The 21,851-nt window shown below is 37.9% G+C and overlaps 1 protein-coding gene across 8 annotated transcripts in view; it reads right to left on the minus strand.

Annotated features, from left to right (window-relative positions):
- Nucleotides 1–21,851, minus strand: part of LOC145984945 (poly(A) RNA polymerase gld-2 homolog A-like) — a 69,768-nt gene that overhangs the window by 18,581 nt on the left and 29,336 nt on the right. For all 8 annotated transcript variants that reach the window (XM_083118374.1, XM_083118372.1, XM_083118367.1 and 5 more), the window contains exons 5-6: nt 11,872–11,973; nt 5,614–5,782 (exon numbers count right to left, since the gene is read on the minus strand). In XM_083118374.1, the coding sequence (XP_082974500.1) occupies nt 5,614–5,782; nt 11,872–11,973 (271 nt within the window). The remainder of the gene's footprint in view (nt 1–5,613; nt 5,783–11,871; nt 11,974–21,851) is intronic.

Genomic DNA, 21,851 nt, shown 5'->3' on the forward strand with positions numbered 1-21,851 from the left:
GTCGTTTAATTCGAAGTTGACAAGGTTTTCCTGTACTGATATCATATATTTTATCAATCCAATATAAAAACTCTTAAATGTTCCTTGAATAACATACATGGTTAATTAGCCTCACTTAACATATTTAACAGTCGACTCCAATGAATTTTATCTTTGTAAAAGGAATTGCATATTCGGTAGGGCAGATAAAATACTACTTTGAACATAGGTATACCAATACTAATACTCTTGCTGATACTGAAACTTGAAAAATGTAACAATTCAAAGCAGATCAGAACATAATTTTGCTTTAAAAAATTCAGTCACATTGGATAATCATTTAATCACACGATCCATTTCTTCCCACAGTGTAGTGAAAGTGAAGAAAATAATGCATTTTGCAAATTTCCAGGATACCTTAGATTCCATAAAGGTGTTGTGCAGCATTTTTGTAGACTCCATGAAACACCCCGTATCAATATCGGCTCAGCTCTAATATTTAACTTTCAAAAAACCAGGGCATGTTATTTATATGTTTATGTTGAGGGCTGAGTTGCTACCAATGACAAATACCAGTAGCATTGGTACCAGAAAGTAATGGTTGGAAAATATTCACCAATGCAAGCTGATACTATTTCCGTCTGAATAATATTTTTTCTTGTATGTACGCATTGCTTGCATTTGAGAATTATTTCTCTTGTAGTCTACGGTTATTACAAGCATAAAAACACAGTTTTTCGCTGTGACATTTCAGGAGAACACACGCTCCCTTCTTCAGACATTTATTTATAGTTTGACTAAAGATACAGTTATAACAATGGTTAACAATTTTTTAAACAAAAAAGAATTAGTTATACAGTGGATGTTGTCAATGATACATTGTTGTAATAGAGCAACTTAACTGTGAAAACAAGCAGTCTGTTATACAGGGAGGTTATTTCAGTCGTTTACCGCGAGCCCGTCGGCCGCACCTTCATGCAACAGGTCCCGGCAATTTGCGTTACAGGAAGTCCGTAACAGAAACCACTTGTTTTGTAATGTTTCCACTTTTCACAATTACAGTTACAATTACAATTGAAATAAGCACGTGACTTGTCGCAAGGATGCTGGAAAAGGTGGCCTCCCAAATACAAATATTTCTGGCCCCTTATTTCTGACATCTAATCTTAGATTAGACATCGTTTACTTTATCCTCAGTTGACAGAAAGGGCAGACAGCATCCCGTCGCATTAAGCAAACCGAAAGCGTAAAATTATATTTAAAAGTAATAATAATGATCACTAACCTCGTGTGTTATAAGAGATATTGAAAATAACCTCCTTCAACAGCAATACAACACGTTTCTTAGGTTCAAAAGATCCGGTCTCTCGTAATTGCAAATTTTTCCTATCACGTCAGGTTTTCGAGAAAATCAGGAATTTGTGTTTCATGAAAGTCCCGTTTATATACCATAGGTGGGCATGGAGAGCATTTAGAGTTAAATTGTGATTACACCTTTGTATGTGGTCTGGCAACACTAATTCGACTGTTTTTTGTTTCACAGTTTGTCGAGTGTGTTGTATTCTTAGTGCTGAACGGTTGCATGAAGTGACAAATTGTGTATATTCGGACAACAATGTCTTCATGTGGCTGCAAAAATGACCCGAACACTTTCTGTTACATATGTGGGAAGTACATGTTGTGTAAACAAAGACTAAAGATAACGCCATTCGTCAAAGAAGCCTACCTTGCGTATTTTGGACTTGTGGCGATGAAAATAAACCATAGGCACCCCAGAAAGCATGTAAGACTTGTGTGGAAGGTTTGAGGTTCTGGATGAGCGGACAAAGAGAGAAATTCTATTTTGCTCTGCCAATGGTATGGAGGGAACAATTAAACCATACTGATGACTGTTATTTTTGTCAGGTTAAAGTGCAAGGTTTCAGTGCCAAGAACAAAAATGACATAGTGTATCCACATTTGCGATCTGCAATGAGACCAATCAAACATGACAAAAGTCTACCTATTCCTTCTCGTCCATCTTCAAGCTGTACATCCCCTCGAAAGGAAGTTGTAAGTGATACAACAGACATCAGTGGATCAGAAGATGACTTTGTACCCAGTACAAGTGACAATACTCCACACTTATTTAGACCGCACTGAATGACTTGGTATGTGATCTTGCATTACCAAAGAAAAGTTCTGAACTGTTAGCTTCCGTACTGAAAGACAGATATTTATTGTTACCTGGCACTAAAATTACATGTTACAGATCCCGGGAACAAGAAATAGTTTCTTCATTATCAGAAGAAAGGTCTATGATCTTCTGCAATGACATACCGAAACTCGTAACATGGCTTGGTGTGAAGTATGCAACTCCTGAATGGAGGCTGTTCATAGATTCTTCTGTAACCAGCTTGAAAGGTGTTTTACTCCACAATGGAAATGTTCTTGGATCTGTACTAGTTGCTTATTCTATTACTTTGAAAGAATCATAGGATACACAAAAATTAGCTGTTTCCTGTGCAAGTGGGATAGTCGAGACAGACAAAATCACTGGCAAAGGCGGGAGTGGCCAACCAGAGGACCCTTGACACCCGGAACAAAGAATGTTATGCATGTGCCCCTTGTGGAACCCACAAAAGTTCTTCTCCCTCCTCTACACATTAAATTGGGTATCATGAGCCAGTTTGTACATGCCCCAGATAAGGACAGTGAGTGTTTCAAGTACATATGTAGTGTTTATCAGAGAATGACCATAGATAAGCTGAAAGCAGGACCTCAGATCAGGAAATTAATGTGTGATCCCAATTTTGAGGATACAATGAGCCAAACAGAAAAGCAAGCCTGGGAGAGCTACAAAGATGTAAAGAACTTCCTAGGAAACAGGAGTCCAACTTACAAAACCACTGTGAACACCATGGAAAATTTGAGAAAACTAGGTTGTAACATGAGTTTGAAGTTACATTGTTCACATTGACTATTTTCCAGATACCTGTCTTGGATTTTACAGTAAGGAACAGGGTGAACGTTTCCATCAGGATTTGAAAGATATGGAAAGAAAATACCATGGTGGTTGGACTGTGAACATGATGGCAGACTACTGTTGGTCCCTGAAAAGGGAAAGTACTTCTCATGCATACAGAAGAAGTTCAAAAAGATGAAAATTCCTGCCTGTAAAATAAGTTAGGTTACTGTAAATAATATCAGTTGTTGGTAGTTCTTGTGAACTGTACGTACATTGTGTTTACAATTACATAATTATAATATACACCACATTTTTAAGCATGGCAATGATCTTGTAGAAGGGTATAAATATATGTCGGAAATGGTTCAATATGCAAATTTTGGGCAATTCAAAATCATCATTGCTTTCACAGTTTCTTGATGTTTTCCTTTACATTAAATTTTAAAGATGGTGGGGTGGCTTACCCCACTTGTGAAAAAGAAAACTCCATAGTGGGTCTACGTTAACATTTTCATTATTTAAGTTATTCCAGTGTTTGTCTGCAATGAACAAAGCTTCCCAGACATTCAAATCTATGTCTCCAGTCACTCTTTTTAAAACCCATCTCTTTTTAATCAAATGCTTCTTTTCGATGATGTGAGCTGACAAGCCTGTTCTTGGGTTTACATTTATAATGTCCAAATCGTGTTCATGCTATCTTATTGTCATTTTCCTTGCTGTTTGTCCTACGTTATTCTTTGAACATGAACAACATATATTATATATATATTCCTGTGGTTTCCACATCTGGTAGAGATTTTCTCATTTTGTACTCATTAAATGTACATTCCAAACTTCTTGGTGATCTAACAACAATTTTGAAATTAAAACTTCTAAGTTTTTGTAATTTTATGTGAGAATCCCTTGTGGAATGGAATGCAAACAAAATTATTTTCAACAGATTTCTCATCTTTGTCCGTATTTCTCTTCTTTAGTTTTCTTGTGACTTGTTTACTGATTAGGTTTATTCTGTTAGTGTGAAACCATTTTCTTTTGCTATATTAAAAAGCTTTTCTTCATTTTTTATAGCTTTATTATTATAACATAAGTTTTAGTGCTCTCAGGAAAATATATTTAAAAATATATTATCCATTGTTATACGAGAATGTTCTGAATTGGCATGGATGCAGTCTGAATATCCTAGAAATTATGAAAAATGCAATAAAGCAATGGTATAGTTCTATTGGAATGCTTATATATTAAAATTAATAATATTCTGATTCCGTGTACGGGAAACCAGGTTCAGGCACCCAGTACATCCATGCCAAATCCAACCCCCCCCCCCAAAAAAAAATAACAGAAAGCTGGAGTATGGATGAACTTCCACAGAAAAGACTTCACACATACACATAGCTGCACGGAAGAGAAGACTACATCCATGATGAAATGGCATGCGTAACTGAAATAGGACTAAACAACTGTTACACCAAATGCCAGCTATCCACGTGGTGTACAAAAGCAGCTCAGCTCTGACACTCACGAGACAGAGATAACCTGAACTAAAATCCCAAACCCAAATGGATCACTTTTCCATACCACCCCACCACATCAGGCAAATTATCCAAGACCCTCAAACCCTTCAACATCAGACTGGCACACAAACCTGTATCTCAACTTGGAAGAGCACTACCCAACTTCAAGAGATACTACCTACCCAAAGTTCCATCACCTGGTGTCTATAAGGCCACATGCAAATGCCACAACAGCTACATTGGCAAAACCATCTGCACTGTTTGAGAACGGATTGATGAACACGTAAAAGATGCCAAAAAAGACACATCAAAATCAGGCCTTTCTCAACACCCCCACTCCTCAGACCACACCATATCCTCCACATCAATACTTCACCCAACCGGCTCTGTAATAGAAAACACCATCAAAGAAATCCATGCTATTATCCAACAGAAACCAGCGCTGAACCTGGACAATGGACAGGAACACCCGACTTGGCACCCTGTCCTTTAACAAGATCCCAGACCAGAAAAAGAAAAGATGCAGTGCACAGCACATACTCGACCCCATCCCCCAGCCACACGAGGAACAGTAACTGCAGCACACCAAGCAGCACGACCCAGCAAACATTCCAGCCCCCAACCACTACCTGGCAAAACCACCTGATAACCGAAAGCAGAAAGCACAGCAGACGACACAAGCCAGGATACACATGCCAGTGCCACCAAACGGGAAAATATGCAACTACCGCCACCCAGGAACAAACAAAGCAGTGACACGGTACCATCTCCACTCCAGATGTCGTACCCTTAGTGAATTAACCCTTAGTTAATTTCGAAATTAATCGGAAATATCCATTACATTGTGCAAATACGAAATTTCACGAGAGTAACTTTGAACTGCTACTATTTTCAAGTATCAATATTGGTGGGAAACTGCAAGAGTATCGGCACTGGTATCAGTATCAGCTGGAAGTGGTATCGGGTCAGCCCTATTTATGTTCATTAAAAATAGTAATGAAATGGCAAAAGTTTGAAGTAAATTGGATCAGTAAAATCATGGGTAAATTTACCAATATGATCAGATTGGCATATTCTGATCACACTACTGATTAATCTGCCCCATTCCTAGTTTAGAGATACACAAATTTAAGAAAAGTATTCAGAGAATTTTTTTCTTCTTCTTCTTCTTCTTACCGCACTTTTTTAAATGATTAAGGATCACTTCCAGATGTTTAACAGCCTCATTTCGTTGGTCCATCTCAGTGTGGCGCACCAGAAGGCACATGTCTACATCGCTCTTATCACTGCCAAAACCACTCATGGTGGAGCCAACCAAGAACAGACCGTACCTAGGGAAGCAGTCCTGAAAATACAAGAAGTACATAATAAGGGTTTTTAAAACTTCGTAAAAACAAAATTCCCTGACTCTTCCAGGTTTTCCCTACCAAGATGCAAAAAATTCTCAGAGCAAGTCATTAGGGCAATTCATGTATTTAAATGTGTGTGTAAGAATGTCACTACATTTTAGATTCTTTTACAGTAAAAAAAGTAAAAAACTTACGTGAGTGAGTATAATGGTTGCAGACGACATTTCGCGAAGCTACGCTTTGCTTCTTCAGGTCTCTTTTCAGTATATAAAATACTTCGTCATATAAGTAAAAAATCCAGGATTAGGTAAAAGAAGGTGATTGGATATGGAATTTAAAAATACATGAAGTTAAAAATGCCATGAAGGCTAAGAGATAATTCTAAAAGACTTAGAATTATCTCAATACTCATAGCTGCTACGATTCAGTTTCTTTCTTTCATCTCTTACCCTCTTTCTCCACCTTTCTTTGTCTATTTCTCCTCTGTTCTTTCGTCATCTTTCTATTTTTCTTGTTATCTCTCTCTTTGTTTCTTTCTTTTTTCTTCACTTTTATCTCAATCTTTCTTCACCTCTCTTATTCCATCTTTCAATCTTTCTCTTCCCCTCTATGCACATCGCGCTACAACGCCAGGGGTGCCGGGTTCGAAAAGATACATAAGTACTTACAATACTGTAAAAAGTGTACCAACATGTTGTGTAGTTACATAATTGTAATCTTTGCAATGCTTATTGCGACTGTATCGCATTTTTATTCATGTACGTACATGCATTAGTAGTCTACATTATAAGTAATGCGAAATGTAAATCTGTTATTTCATTATTTCCTGCAGCGCTCTATACTGTATTTAAAGTCAACCCTGTATAAGAAGGAAAACTGTTAAGATGGAAAATTTTGCTCGGAACCATCATGTTCCGGGATAGACAGGTTTTACTGTATGTTGATATTTTCACTGAGGTTTGGAACCCTCTGCTTGCAAAAACTATGAGTGCGGACTCATTTTTCAATGCATAAAGCTACTTCTCTCTTCTCTGTAAAGCAAACAACTTAACTCTTGCATATAAGTGAAACAATTGAATCGAACAAAATAAAGTGTCATATTTCCTTACATTATCGATGGGATCTCTGCTTCAGTACAGTATATTCAAGTGAAGTGCTGTGAAACTGACAACATACAGTTATACCATTCATGCTGACGAAAAGGGTATGTAAGTTTTAGAAATTTAACGCAAGGAATTTATAGAATTGCATTGTATAGGTACTTCATTTAGCTAACCAACACATTAAAACAGGAACACACTAATAATAAAAGCTTCTGAAAGTTCATATACGAGGGGCATCCTGAAAAAGCTCCAATGGTGCCTATACGCAGCACTAGTTGTCGGAGAACGACACACACACACACATGCAGGCAGGAAGAAGTGGCATGTAGCTGTAATCTGGTACAGTTGCAATGCAGCAGTTTTAGGACAATTCTAGGTTAAAGATTGCAGCTCTCAGAGTCTCCCACCGACTGCGATGTAGCCTACGTGTAGTAATCAGATTTTTGCACGCTCAGAATTTGGCACAGAGCCACCAGCAATCGTGAGAGTTGTGCAGACCGGACGTCGTGAGTGATAGTATGGTCAGACGATGGTGCAGACAATTCACGGAAGGCCAATCGAATGTGCACAACCCCATACAGCTGAGTACACATGGGCCCTTTGCATCACTTCAGGTGAGAGATCTTGGGCCACTCCCTGTACAGCCCTGGCCTTGAATATACCGACTTTCATGTCTTTGATTAACTGAAGAGGTTTCTGGCAGGGCAAGGATTTGACAGCTACACTGCGGTAGAGATAGTTCCAGTCTTTGCTGTCAGACATATATTCCATGGGCATACAACATTTAGTGCCATGCTACGACACATGGCAGAACAACGGTGGTGATTATGCCGAAAATTAGGTTAGGACTCACTGTTACTAATGCAATAAATTACAACTGATATTCTTGTTTTATTTATGCCTAATCGGTAGGGACCTTGATATTTTGTTATTTTTTTTTTCAAATTTGTGTATTTTCTTATTTTTTTATTTTTTACTATACGGTGTTATTTTAACCAAAATTCCCATTTTCATTTTAGCGCATTTTCTGGTAAATATCTGGTGTATTATACCTTCATTGTGTTTTTAAACTACAAATTGTAAGTCACATGGCTTACGCCTCTTTGAGTTTGAAATCTTGAAAGTTATTTTGGGAAAGTTATTTTCCATACCCATTTATTAATTTTAAGGTAAGGATTTTAGATAATGGAATTTTGGTGTGGAGTTAGGGCCCCACACTTTCTTGATCACGGCTGAAGGTGGGGGTGATGTCATCAGCACCACACTCCTGGCTACCTTTATCCCTCAAAGTTTCCTGAAGGTACCAGCTTCATATGATGCTGGGTGGGCACCGGAGCAGTTTGAATAGGTGGAAAACATCCCGGTTCTCCCCCGCAGGGGATCGACCCCGGGTCTCTCGCATAGTAGTCAGATGCCCTAACGACTGAGCTCCATTATTACTCGCTCGACAACTGCCGATAGTGCGCACTTAGCTTGGTAATTCAAAACATATCTCGTGCGACAAATACGAAGATGTGGCTCCCGTGTGACGGTACATTTAAGACCATCTCTCCCGAGATTAAACAGACAGGACAGAGAGTGGTGTTAATTTCATTGCAATACTAGTGTTGCAGTAAATTTGAGGTTGGGAGCATGCACTTGCCAATTTTTATAACGTTCACCAATGCAGATTTATGTTTCACTTTTTCGTGATAGTATTCAATATATATCCCGTTTGGTTGGATTCTTCTTGATATCTAAGAATATTGCAATGTCATTGTATGTCATTGTAAACGTATGTTAACTTGTGCGAAACCAGTAATACGTCAGGATGATAAAAGAAAGCCTTCGTAAGCACTGCTACATTCAATAAGGTGAAGTGAGCCAGAAGAATAATAAAATTCCAGCAGCATATTTGCAGTCTAAAGCTCTTCTTGTTTATGCATGCGATTTTTGTTGAATGTTGCAGTCCATGCAATTTCTGTCGCATGTTGTAGTGAGATACTTTGTCGGGTGGCGATATTAGACAAAAATCGTATGTATCAATGGAACATATTTGTTTCCATGTTCCTCCAGTTTGCCCAACAAAATGCCTTACTACGATGTCCGACAACTATCGGACGGCGCCACACGCTCTTATCCCCTCCATCTGTTGACAAGTCCCCTTACTACTCCTATACGGACAAGAAAAAATTATAATTCAATGCATTTTCCACGTAATATTTAGAGGCTTAACCTTATTCCTCCGATGATACCAACCATATGGTATCATCAGAGTAAGGTCGTACTGGCCCGATGATACCATATGGTATCATGGTGCCGATTACGAAATGAATGTGCTTTTTGGACCTTCATACTCTTATGTTTGGGTGGAAACTCTGACACAGGTCTCGAGAAAGGCTGGGAAATTCATATTGATGACCAACCTCGCCTCTCTCCCCATCTCCACAACATATCCATGCCACATTTCCGAACAGAGTTTCACATTTTGGCTCATTATTCAACTTGTATGGCACCCAGGAACATGAAACATGTTTCAATCTCTTTGGAAACGTCTATTCTTTGAAGAGAATACTAAGGTATGTCTCTTCTCCCCAAAATAGCGGGAGAAGAGGAGGTAAACTCCAGATTTTTATGTTTCTTTTATTGAAATTCGGTGGTCGAGCCCCAAAATCCCCCTTCCTCGGTTCGGTGTTCTGAATTGTACACGGTTGCATGCTGTGATGTTTTAGCTGCAAACTAAAACTTATCCGAAGTAGATTGCTCCCATAGTACCCGAGTTATAACAATTTTCCTCCAAACATGCAAATTACCTATTTTTCGTAAAAAAAAAAAAAAAAAAAAAAAAAAATTTGCATATTATTCAACTTGTATGGCACCAAAGAACATGAAACATGTTTCATTCTCTTGAGAAATGTCCATTCTTTGAAAAGAATATTAAAGTTCGCGCCTTCTTCCCAAAAAGCGGGGGAAGAGGGGGTAACCTCCAGATTTTTATGTTTTTTTTTTCATTGAAATTCGGTAGCCGTTCCCCCCAAACCCCCTTTCCTCGGTTCGGCATTCTGAATTGTACACGGTTGCATGCTCTGATGTTTTAGCTGCAAAACAAAACTTGTTCGAAGTAGATGGCTCCCATAGTGCCCAACTTATAACAATTTTCCTCCAAAAATGCAAATTACCTATTTTTCGTAAAAAACAGTTTCACATTTTGGCTTATTAGTCAACTTGTATGGCACCCAAGAACATGAAACATGTTTCATTCTCTTGAGAAATGTCCATTCTTTGAAAAGAATGTAGCAAACTCCAGATTTTTGTTTCTTCCATTGAAATTCGGGGGTCGCACCCCCCAAACCCCCCTTCCTCGGTTCGGCGCTGCAAAACAAAAGTTATCCGAAGTAGATTGCTCCCATAGTGCCAGAGTTATAACAATTTTCGTCAAAAGAGTGTTCGAAGTCAATGAAGACGAAATTCCCTGACATTTCCCTGACTTTTCCCGGTTTTCCAGGTCTGTCGCCACCATGCTTTCACACTAAAAGCTATGCAGGCACATTTCTTCCATGTTAAGTCAATGAAATTTGTTTATTGTTATATCTACGAGGAATGAAACTTTGGAGGTGTAAAAAGAAAACTTACCAATTTTATAAATTATACATAACTGAAAAGTGAAAACTATGAACTTTAAGGAAATAATGCTTATAATGGCCTCTTCCTTACATTTTTAGTATAAAATGAACCTGAAACTTGACATACTTTCTATTTCGTATCTTCACACAAAATGTACATCTCAGTATTTGCCAAGTCTTTGGAAGATTTTACAGTAAAACTTGGCATAATTTTTTTGTTATATTACTCAAAATAAACAAATCTTTATAGAAGATTCAATACCCGTACTGTTGTCAATATTCTTAACAATTTCTACCATTACCGATATGATGCTTGAAAATTGTAACAATTAAAAGTTGTCCAAAATAGTGATTAATATTATGAGTGATAATAATACTGCATAGTGATAGTAACAGTAATACTAATTATAAGCATCAATTTATCATAGTTTTGATTAAAAATTTCAACAATTATAACACAATATTAACATACTTGCTATTTAATCACAAAAAACAATAATTCACACAATATTGGTGCAAAATAAGCTTAAACTTCTAATTTTGCATAATTTTCAGGATAATTCTCTGTGAAAATGTCACATGATATTTTTACATGATATTATTGCAGACCCCGCGAAAGACGAAAATGCTGGAAAAGTATCAGTAAATAGAATCCAACTTATACTTTCTGATACCAATACATCGGCATCGGCTCAGCCCTAATTAATACTACACTGGAACTCAGATTTTACATTCCCCAGTTTCACCTTTTTCTGCATTATACATTTAATCTACATGGTCCGAACAGAGCAAAATACTGTAAAATTTTCCCACATTTTAAGTTATTTCAACCTGGACCCCTTAAAAATGTAAAATCGAGGTTCCAGTGTATTTAGCAAACAGTTCTTTAACATGAAGATTTTGATCTTATAGTAAAAACTTTGCTGAATAACAATTTATTCAAGTCCTATGGGGTTCAAGTGTAACTTTATGACACAAGTTACAAATTGTCTCTGATGGTCGCAAGAGTAACGGTGGACATGCTATTATAAATATTTTAAAACAAAAGCAAGATGTAACACACTAGTCCTTCCTTAGCCACAAATATAATACTTTTCAGTCACCTTTAGCACTGCTCAGTGCTCCCACTTCTATTGCCTGAATAAATTCCCTGTTTTTTCCACATTTTCCAGACCAGTCTAATGCTTTAACTTACTATAACTCAATTTCCACCAATCACACTCTTCAAGGAAATCTCTTATCTGAAACAACTACCCAAGGCTAAAAAAATAAGGTCATAGATGAGCTAAACTTTAATAAATATATAGTTCTGAGATTCTTAGTTTGCATATTCTGCTTCTTAAGCTTCATTAATAATATTTCATGACAATGAATACTTACCCGTATGTGAACATAAAGGTCCTTCCACAACATCATTTTTTTCCTAAATGTTTCTTCAGTCTGTTGGTTTTCCATAAATCTATTCCATATTGCTTCAGACAACTGAAAGTACCAAAAAGTAACAAATATACATTTGAACATCTACTAATCAGATAAAATAAATACATTCTTATCTGGTACACTATTGGTTTCAAACCTTTTTCCAGTTCAGGAGTCTATTAATGCTTGGGAGCTCAACATCTAGGAAAAAGTACATAGGGTTTCTGAGGAAAAGTAACTAGACGTTTAGAAATGTGGCTATGGCAAAGAATGGCAAATGTGAAATTGACAGACACAGTACAAAAGAGCTGGTGAAAGAAGAGCAATGCTGGAAGTGATCAAGAAGAGAAAAATAAATTAACTGGAACACTGCCTGTTAAAATATGCACTGGTAAGGAAAGGGTCCAAGAAGATATTAGATGAAAGATAAAATTAAATCAAGTGAATCCTAAGCTGGCATAAAGTGTAAGATGCAAGATTAGAAAGCCTGGAAGTTGCACTGAAAAACCTGTCCACTAAGAAAGAGAAAGATGAATGAAAATGTATATTGTAAAATAGGTAAGTATACTTTAAAATACAGCACGAGACACGTAAGACACTGTAAAAAGTACTGTTCAATCAACCTGCAATTTACTTAGTAGTACATAACTTATTAATAAATTAACAGTGCATAATTGTTATTGTCCTTATTGCAGTCTCCTGAGGTCACTAGACTGCGAGATGGGAGATTATTGTTGCAAACCATTTACATAAACATAAACTATCAAAACTATTGATTACTACCTCTACATTACAAATACAAGTAATGTTTCTTGGGAGTTTCAGGGAAAAATACAGAAGAAACAAATGTGAAATATTCTATCTGGATACATGTGCGATAGATATACTGAGACCTCAATTTTTACTACATTTTATTAGGGTGGATCAAATGAAAACTGAACAGTGGATGTATTGGGTTATGTGTGTGGCGACTACTCTGTGTAGAAGTAGAGCGGAAGGTAAGAATGGAAACCCCTACTGCATAATCGACTCGCTTTAGATAGTCGCATGTGAGCACGTGAAATTCATAGGCGGTCGGGAAGCAGTATCATCCGAGAAGGTGAGCAGGCAGGCAAGCAGTAAGTCAGTCAGTCAGTGCTTTGCCTGTGGTAATGGAATGTTTGCCAGCAAAGAAGAGCAACGTGGTGTTATTCGTTTTTGAGTAGCAGAAGGGGTTGAAGTTCACGAAGTGCAGCAGCGAATGAAGGCAGTCTATGAAGAACATGCTCTGTCAGTATCCTCCACCGTTTCCACGCAGCAATCAAGGCCAAATGGCAAAGCCTGTTGTCCTCTGGAGTGGTTTTCCTGCATGACAACGTGTGACCACATACGCCAGCTGTTACAAAGAACAAGATGGCAACATTTGGGTGGGCAGTGTTGGAACACTCACCATATAGCGCTGATCTATTCCATATCTTTGGTCCATTGAAAAACGCATGAAGGGTCGGCACTTCCACTCAGAGAATGAAGTCATGGACAATGTTCCCAACTGGTTCCGATCTTAGCCGAAGGAGTTCTACGAGCAGGATATTCACCGCTTGGTGAAACAGTGGGACAGTCGAAAGCGTTGCCACATCTTATTGTCTATCAGCAGCTAGTCCTCCTTTGAGATGGTCACTGCATCGCCCAGCAGCATATATATGAGGGAGGGATGAAGATGCGAGCGTTAAAACAGAAATAGACTGAACTGAACCTTCTGCGATTCTCGTAAAATGTTCAAAGGAGCAAGAGAAGAATGTTCACCTGTGCCACCCCTGTCCTGTTTTAGGGGCTGGGGTAGCAAGATGCTTGGCAACTCAGAACTAGCCATCCTTTGTCAGTGTGTACTACACTCCTAGATTTATGGCTGTGTTTTTCTCTTGTATTGGGGAAACGTAGGACATTATACCTTGGCGAAGCGTGTATATGGTATTTTCCTACATTTTAAGTCCTCTTGTCTTGGTGCCCTGAAAAACATTTGAGGTTCCACTGCAAATATATCTACAAACTGAATGTTTGGGGAGCTTTCAGACTAGAGATATGTGTGCCACTTGGAAAAGAACCTTCAGAAATAAGTTCAACTTTTCGTACGAAGTGACGCCACAAGCTGCACATGTTGCTTGCATTCCACTAAGACTGGACTATTGTCTCTATAGCAGGCATTGTGTTGCCTTAGTCTGGTGGGAGCACATGAACGATCAATGGTTTTTTTACACACTGAAGGGGCTTGGTATGAAACATGCTCCATGTCCAGTGTCATAACTAGCAATTTCCAGGCTCTCCTTCAGTTTGTCCATCATCTTCCTAATTCATTATTTAAATACAGCATTTTAATATATTTATTTATTTTTAATTTATTTGTGGTATTTGTATATATAATTAGACAGTGGTATTGGTGCATCAATACTGAGGCTATTTGCACCTATGTAACACTTTGGCGAGACATCCGTATAAGAATGGGGACAATATTTGCATTTGTCGCCTTTACACTATTTTCACCAATATAACCCTCTGCCCACAAATGTACTAAATGTGCTGGTAACACTGCAACTGATGTCATGCCTGGATTTGATTGGCTGTTATGCTCAGAGCTGCCAGGAGGAAACGAGAACGTTTGTCTTGAGGCAACGGTCACGGGGGAAAGAGGAGTGTAGCTCTGACTGTAAACGTGTATGGTAAGTGTGGCAATATGATGGGGAATTTACATAGTGTGGTTCCTTTAAATTCTATAGTTTATTTGTTCATTTCTTTACCCTATATTAGGTTTTTGTTATTCTAACTTCTAATTAAATTAATATTAGTTTGGGTATTGAGGAACCTATTCTTAGAATTCTCGGTCGTATGGCTGCATTCACTACTCACGTATTATCCCCCAATTATTAATCAATTAAGTTGTAGAATATAAATTTAAGTTGCATATCATACAGTTGTCTGATTATGGATTTATAAAGAAAGGGAATATATTTACTTTTTGATTGTTACCATTCTATAAAAGTACCTTTGCACTGTTAAAATAAAAAGGAAAAGATCTAAGTTTCTGGTTTTGAATTCGTAACTAATTTCCTAGAATAATGGACTCTGATAACAGCTTGCTTTCACTGTCCCTCTGTATGGTAGATCCTGCTTTATGCAGTTGAGGTTGAGCGTGTCGAATATGAGTAAATGGGCCCTTTTTTACAGTTAAGTTGCACCAATTATGTGAAATATGGGTTTCATTTTATTTTTTTAATATTTTATTTATATTTTATATTTTTTATAATATGCACCAACTTACGAGATAATCTTTAGCATACATTTCAAATATGTATTCATACAATGGCATATATTTTGGGAACAGGAAAAAATATAATACAGCACATACAGTACATGATATTCATATTTTTGTAAACGAAATGAGTTACACTACTGCATTGAAAAATTTTGAAAAGTTTCAGTCAACACTTGAAAACTGTGATCACTCCACGTGAACGTTATTGAAGCAAGGAATACACATATGTGGTTTACCTTCACACCCTTCACAAAAAGTAACAACCATCTTCACTTTATTCGCTGTTCTTTTTCGGCCTTCTTTTTCAGAGACCAATTTGTTTAGAATACTTCTAACTAAGCAGGTCAAATATAAAGCTCAAAGTAAAGAATGCATTTTCGTGAAATTGATTGTTGCTTTTCAATCGCCAGTGGAGCACTGAATGAATGTATTCCTTTTGTCGCCGCGTTGGTTCCCATGGGAACGACACACTGTAATTTTGATTTATCGGTATAATAAAAACCAAATTCGAAATTTGATAACATGAAGTTATTTTACAACAGAAACACTACCCAATGGCATTAACGGTGCTGTCAGTGAATATTGAAAATTTCATCCGGCAGTTAACGTGTTAAAATTGCTTGCATGGTTTTTGGCATCATGCACATAGATATATGATTTTTTATAGAAAAGCTTTTTTTAGTAAACAGCCCTGTAAAATATTAAAGCAAATAAAAAATATATGTAAACATACATTTTTCTGATACTGTAACTACTATGGAAATGTTTGTTGAGTGTGTTAATGAAACTAATAATAATTTCAGTAACTTTTCTTCCAGTGAAAATAAAACATTCTGGATGTACAATATAATTGTAACTTAAAATATTAACTTAAATATTTTTAGTCTCAGGGTGTCTATTTTGTGAAAACAAAATTCCCTGACTTTTCCAGGTTCTCCAGACCAAGAACAAAAATTTTCCTGACCAAGTCATTAGGGGAATTAATGTACATGAACATGTATAGTAGCAGCGATTAGGGGAGTGTGTGTGGGGGATGTCCCCCTACTTTTTGCCCCACCAGTATGGTCTCTTAATGTTATCCCTTATCTACCAAGAAAAAATTAACTGTCCTTGCCCCAACCCCAAAGTTTTGGCACCTAGTCAAAGGTGATATATGTAAGAAAATCAGAGCACCGAGATGAAAATTCACACTTAGTCACATTCATGTTTAAAACCGTAAACTGTAGTACATCAGATTAATCTTTTCACCACAAAGCATACTTTATCCTCATGTACCTGTATATTTATGGGAATTTACCAATATAGTAGCAAGCTTTCATTATCACATTATGTAAAATTATTCACCCCTTATAGCCATCCAATCCACCCACACATTATAAAATAATTGTTTTACCAATTTTTGCAGTTAATTTATTTCCATAACAATTCAGTAGTCATAAGAAAAATAATATATATGTTTATAAACTGAATGTAATTTTGTACAACAGTTTTCTTACTTTAAAATAAATGCACAATTTGAATACTTGCAATGTTTTTTCTAACATATAGAATTGGAGTTCAAAAGATTACATTACTCGAAAAAAAACAAAAACAACTACAGTACTTTCTTCTTTAATGCTCTCATCTTTTCATCAACTTCTTGGATTTCCTTTGCAGATCTCTCGAGATCTCTTTGTACTCAGTTCTTTCAGTTCTGCCATACTTCTCTTTCTCTCTTCTAAATGAGTCTTCTGAGTTTCTGTTGTATCATGGTTCCTTCTACTTTCCATTTGCATTCCTTGTTGCATGGATTAAAGATTTTGTTATAGGGACTTTTTCAACCCCTAAATAACTTACAATTGCATCATGTATACATCGTTGGGCAATAAGTGAGTCCTCAAGATTATCCACAAGGCATTGCTTATTTATAGGGAAACTTCGCTCAACAGAAGCATTTCCATGTAAAAGCATTAAAATCTTCTGGACAAACAGTATAAAGGCACTGTTGTTACAATCTTCAAGAACTGTCATCCACATCTGATCCAGCCGATCAACAGCAAAGTCAAAATTTTTCATTCTTGCAATCACATTGTAATTACCACATATGTCAGAATAGAACTGTTTTATATAATCTGCAGCAGGGCCAGAAAAATGGCACTTTTCAACTAGGACTTGTAATGCCACATTTACTTGGTCTTCACCTACTTTCCCATCCAAAACAGATGCTGGAGAGAGACATGATGCACCATATGTGAGCCTGTATTTCAATGGTGATCTCATACATATCTTCTTACACAAACATTGTAATATTTTCAGACGATCTTCACGAAAATGTAACACCTGCAGATAGTTTCACAGATCTAAATGCTGCTCGGATTGCAAATCCAATGTCAACTTCTTTTGCAGAACACACACATTCTGGATCAGTTAGATTTAGTTTCAAAAGATCATCAGAACTTACAGCTTCAAGCAGAATGGACTTCTTTATAAACCTGAGCTTGATGTTCATAAAGGAAAGGCACCATTGGTGAATCAGACTGAAACCTGACAAGAAGGGTTCTATATTAGCTGCAATAGTCTGAAAGAAAGCTATCCTGACTGGTAACAGAGGACAGAGGTGCAACCAGGAATTTTTGTCTGGGGGGGGGGGCAAGTACCAGGATAAACGTACCAATAATAAAATAATAATAATAATGATGTTATCAGATGTGCCGGTTAATAATTCTTAATTGATCCGAAAGAAAACAAGTGTATCTGAGGAGGAAGGTAACAAATGCTTTATTCAAAGTATGCACCATCGCTAGCTATACATTGTGCCCATCTGTCAGTCAAATTGTGGATGACCTTCCAGAAAAATCATTCACATTTTGAGGTGATCCAGTCAGCAAGCCATTCTTTGACATCTTCATAATTGTTGAAGTGTTGCTGGGAAAGTGAGTGAGACATCGATGAAAACAAGTGGTAGTCCAAAGGGGCTAAGTCTGGTGAGTATGGTGGGTGGGGCAAGAATTTCCACCCAAGTGCAGAAATGGTGTCTCTGACGCCTTTCGCTGTGTGATGAGGCATTGTCGTACTGCGAAATCCCTTTTACGTGTCTTGTCGCCCAATCTGGGTGCTTTTCGATCAATGTATGGTTCAAATTGATGAGTTGTTGACGGTAGCGAATGCCATTCACTGTTTCACCTGGTTTCAGAAGCTCATGGTACACCACACCCTTCTGATCCCACCAAATGCACAGCATTGTCTTCCTTCCGAAGCGATTCGGTTTTGCGGTTGATGTTGAAGGTTGTCCTGGGTGAACCCATGACTTTTTGCATTTTGAGTTCTCGAAGTAGATCCATTTTTCGTCCCCAGTCACTATCCGATGTAACAAAGACTTTCTTTCATGCCGACAAAGCAACACTTCACACACAATTTTTCGCTTTTCCATTTGTCTGTTGTTCAGATGATGTGGGACCCATTTTCCTGCCTTCTGGATCTTTTCCATGGCATGAAGACGATCAGATATGGTTTGGCGATCAACATTTAACTTCTCTGCCAGTTGTTGTTGCGTTTGCGTATCGTCTTCGTCCAACAGTGCTTGCAATTCGGCATCCTAAAATTTTTTCGACTGGCCTGGGCGATTTTTGTCTTTCAAGTCGAAATCAACACTTTTGAATTGTTGAAACCAATGCACACATGCATCTTGCATTAGGACATTGTCACCATACGTTTCCACAAGGATATGATGGCTTTCACTCGAGTTTTTCTTTTGATTGAACAAGAAAAGCAGGATGTGCCGCACATGCTCCTTATTTGGTTTGAAGGTCAACATGTTTCCCACACAAACCCAATATCACGAACACTCGCACTCGGTTGCACATCCACGGTGTTTTGACAGGTACTGTCCTGGCAACACAGTGATGTAACAGTTGAGACTGTGCACCAACCCTTGCTTCCAGCGCTATCCAGCGACGAAATTAAGAATTATTAACCGGCACACCTGGTAATAAAAATAATGTTAATAATAATGTTATTATTATTATTGTTATTTTTATTGTTATTGATTTTCTTTATTTTACTTCGCTTCTTGTGCCACTTTTGGCTAATTAGCAAAAATGGGGGTGTGTGATGGTATGATGAATATGATGAATGTATACTCGCAAACATCCATGCCTAAGCTGGGATTTGAACCCAGGACCAACATTATTATTACTATTAGTAGTGTTAAAAAAGGTAAAGTGCTCCCCTGTGCTTAGCACCACACCACGAAGGTGTATAGGGGGTGTGGGGGTAACGCCCTACACTTTCTTGATATGGTCATGAGTGGGGGTGATGTGATCAGCATCATGCCCCTGACCGCCTTTACCCCTCAGGGTTTCCCCCATGTACCCATGTCATTCGATGCTGGGTGGGCGCCGGGGCCACTTCCAATGTTAGAAAAGTTCCCGGATTTGAACCGGCTGGGGATCGAACACGGGACCTTGAGCATGGTAGTCAGACGCATTACCGACTGAGCCACCCCGGTAATTAATATTAGTGGTAATATCAAATAAGTTATTATCCTCGTAAATTACACCAAAAGGGGGTAGAAGTTTGTGCTAAAGCATTTGTATTCGAACAAACGATCTCAATTATTTTTTTAACACCTTCAATTTTACATTAATAACGGAAAACAAGCACATAAAACTATTTTTGAAAGACAGAAAATGCTTGATATATGCATTCCAAATAATTATTTTTTACATTAACATAATTTTAATGCACGATATATGTTTCACCAGTGGCGGGGCGTGGGATTTTTAAAAGTGTTACCGGTTATCAGTAGGCCATTTAAGGAAGAAGCCGTAAGACTTGGGCACCTCCCCACCTCATGCCCCCCCCCCATTACCCAAGCAGTTCATATATTATTCTGGTACGACTGCAATTCGATACTAGATTTTGGTAAAGTTATTAATGAGGAAAAAAAATGTTGGCTTAAGCACTGAAGTGAAATTGCAAACATTGGTTGTTGACAATAAACATTAGCCTAATAAAGAAATACGTAATTTGATTACTTACAGAAATATCTTCTAGCGCACAATTACACACACTGTTCAGATAGGACGAACCCGCCACCTTGGAACTCGAAACAATCTCCATTCTGCTTGTTAATTAATTGACAATGCCCGAAAACGACACAAAGACGAAAGACACCACTCACAAAACTCGCCCTGCACAGTTCCTCCTGCCAACGGTTGTTTACTTTTGTAACACATGAAGCACCCCATCTTACTTGGGTCCTCCCTTCTCAGCATCAGCGATTTCCTTCGGAACCTTACACTGCAAAAAGTCAAGTTGTACTACTGTTGCCATCTTAGTTCTCTTGAAACCAGATTTGCCCAAATCGTGAAACTTTTCGTTTCAAATAAGACTTATGTAGAGTAGATATAGTCTTCATCTGTTTCCTAACTACTCCTACTCCCATGTTTCGCTAAATCCACAGAAATCCCATTTCTGACACCACTACTATCGTGACGATGAGGATGCATGGTGAATTATTGAAATAAAATTATTATTTCTTTGTGTATGTAATTATTAATTTTTATAATTATGTAAGTAAAATAATAACAACAAACATTGAAATAACCATTTCTTGCTGAGCATTCAAACCTGCGACCCCAGAGCGTGCTAAGATAACAATCGGGAAATTATGCTTCTAAGTAAGGTTTTCACCCAAAAACAGTGCTGCCACCTCAAAAACATTGCTTCAATCCGAAATTATCGCATTCCTGCGACAACGTATGTCAATCTCAATCGGCCCTTTCAACAATTATCTCAAATTCCTGTAACCGAAATAATATTATAATGTGAAATATAGAATTTAAGGGTGACATTTTTAGAAGGACAGCGGACCCCTTGACCAACCCCATCCCTCTCCTCTCCTTCTCGCCCATGATGTCGAAAAAGGACAAAGAGGACTTTCGTAATGGCTGATATTTAGTGGAAATACAAAATATCACTTGCTAGTTTGCTTTTCTCCAGTTTGATATGACTTTTTTTATTTTGATTTGGCATTTTATGTCTACTTTATGCACAGTAAGGCTAATCAGGACTGGATCTACAGTTTAAAGTGGGATCCAAACCACTTGTGCTTCCACCGGATATCGAACCCAGGACCCCTTGATTACAAGGCGGCGACGCTACCACTGCGCCATCGTTTCCCGGTGTGAGTGGACACCTTCAAAGTAAGATAGACCGATTAGGCGACTTAGCTCTTTTCTGTCAATTGGATATGGCAACACTGATCTGTATCCGGTAAGGATCACCGGCAACTGTGGCGGCTAAACAGGCATGGCAATAACCCGCCTCCTCCTGCTACCGTCAGTCTTTACCGCAACGCGAAGTCTTCCTTGTGTGGGCTCAGGGCCCTTTTCTCATGTTGCTTCAGGAGGATACCGGAACAGTCCTTCTCTTTGCTTTTGCCGGAACAGAAAAAATTGTCAGTCTGCAATATTTACTTTATGACAATATTACCAGTTTATGTATGTTATAATATTTTAAGAGAGGTTCTTCAATTCTTTATATTTTGCTGTTACCGTAACAGCGGTCACATGCACGCCACGCCTCTGTGTTTCGCATATATGCAACGTGGAGTGACGTGTGGACACTAAATTGTGTATGTATTCAAGCTGTTCACGGCAGTGTAAACAAATTT

This window comes from Lepisma saccharinum, chromosome 3 (assembly GCF_977018435.1).
Source record: "Lepisma saccharinum chromosome 3, izLepSacc3.1, whole genome shotgun sequence".
Taxonomy (NCBI): Eukaryota; Metazoa; Arthropoda; class Insecta; order Zygentoma; family Lepismatidae; genus Lepisma; species Lepisma saccharinum.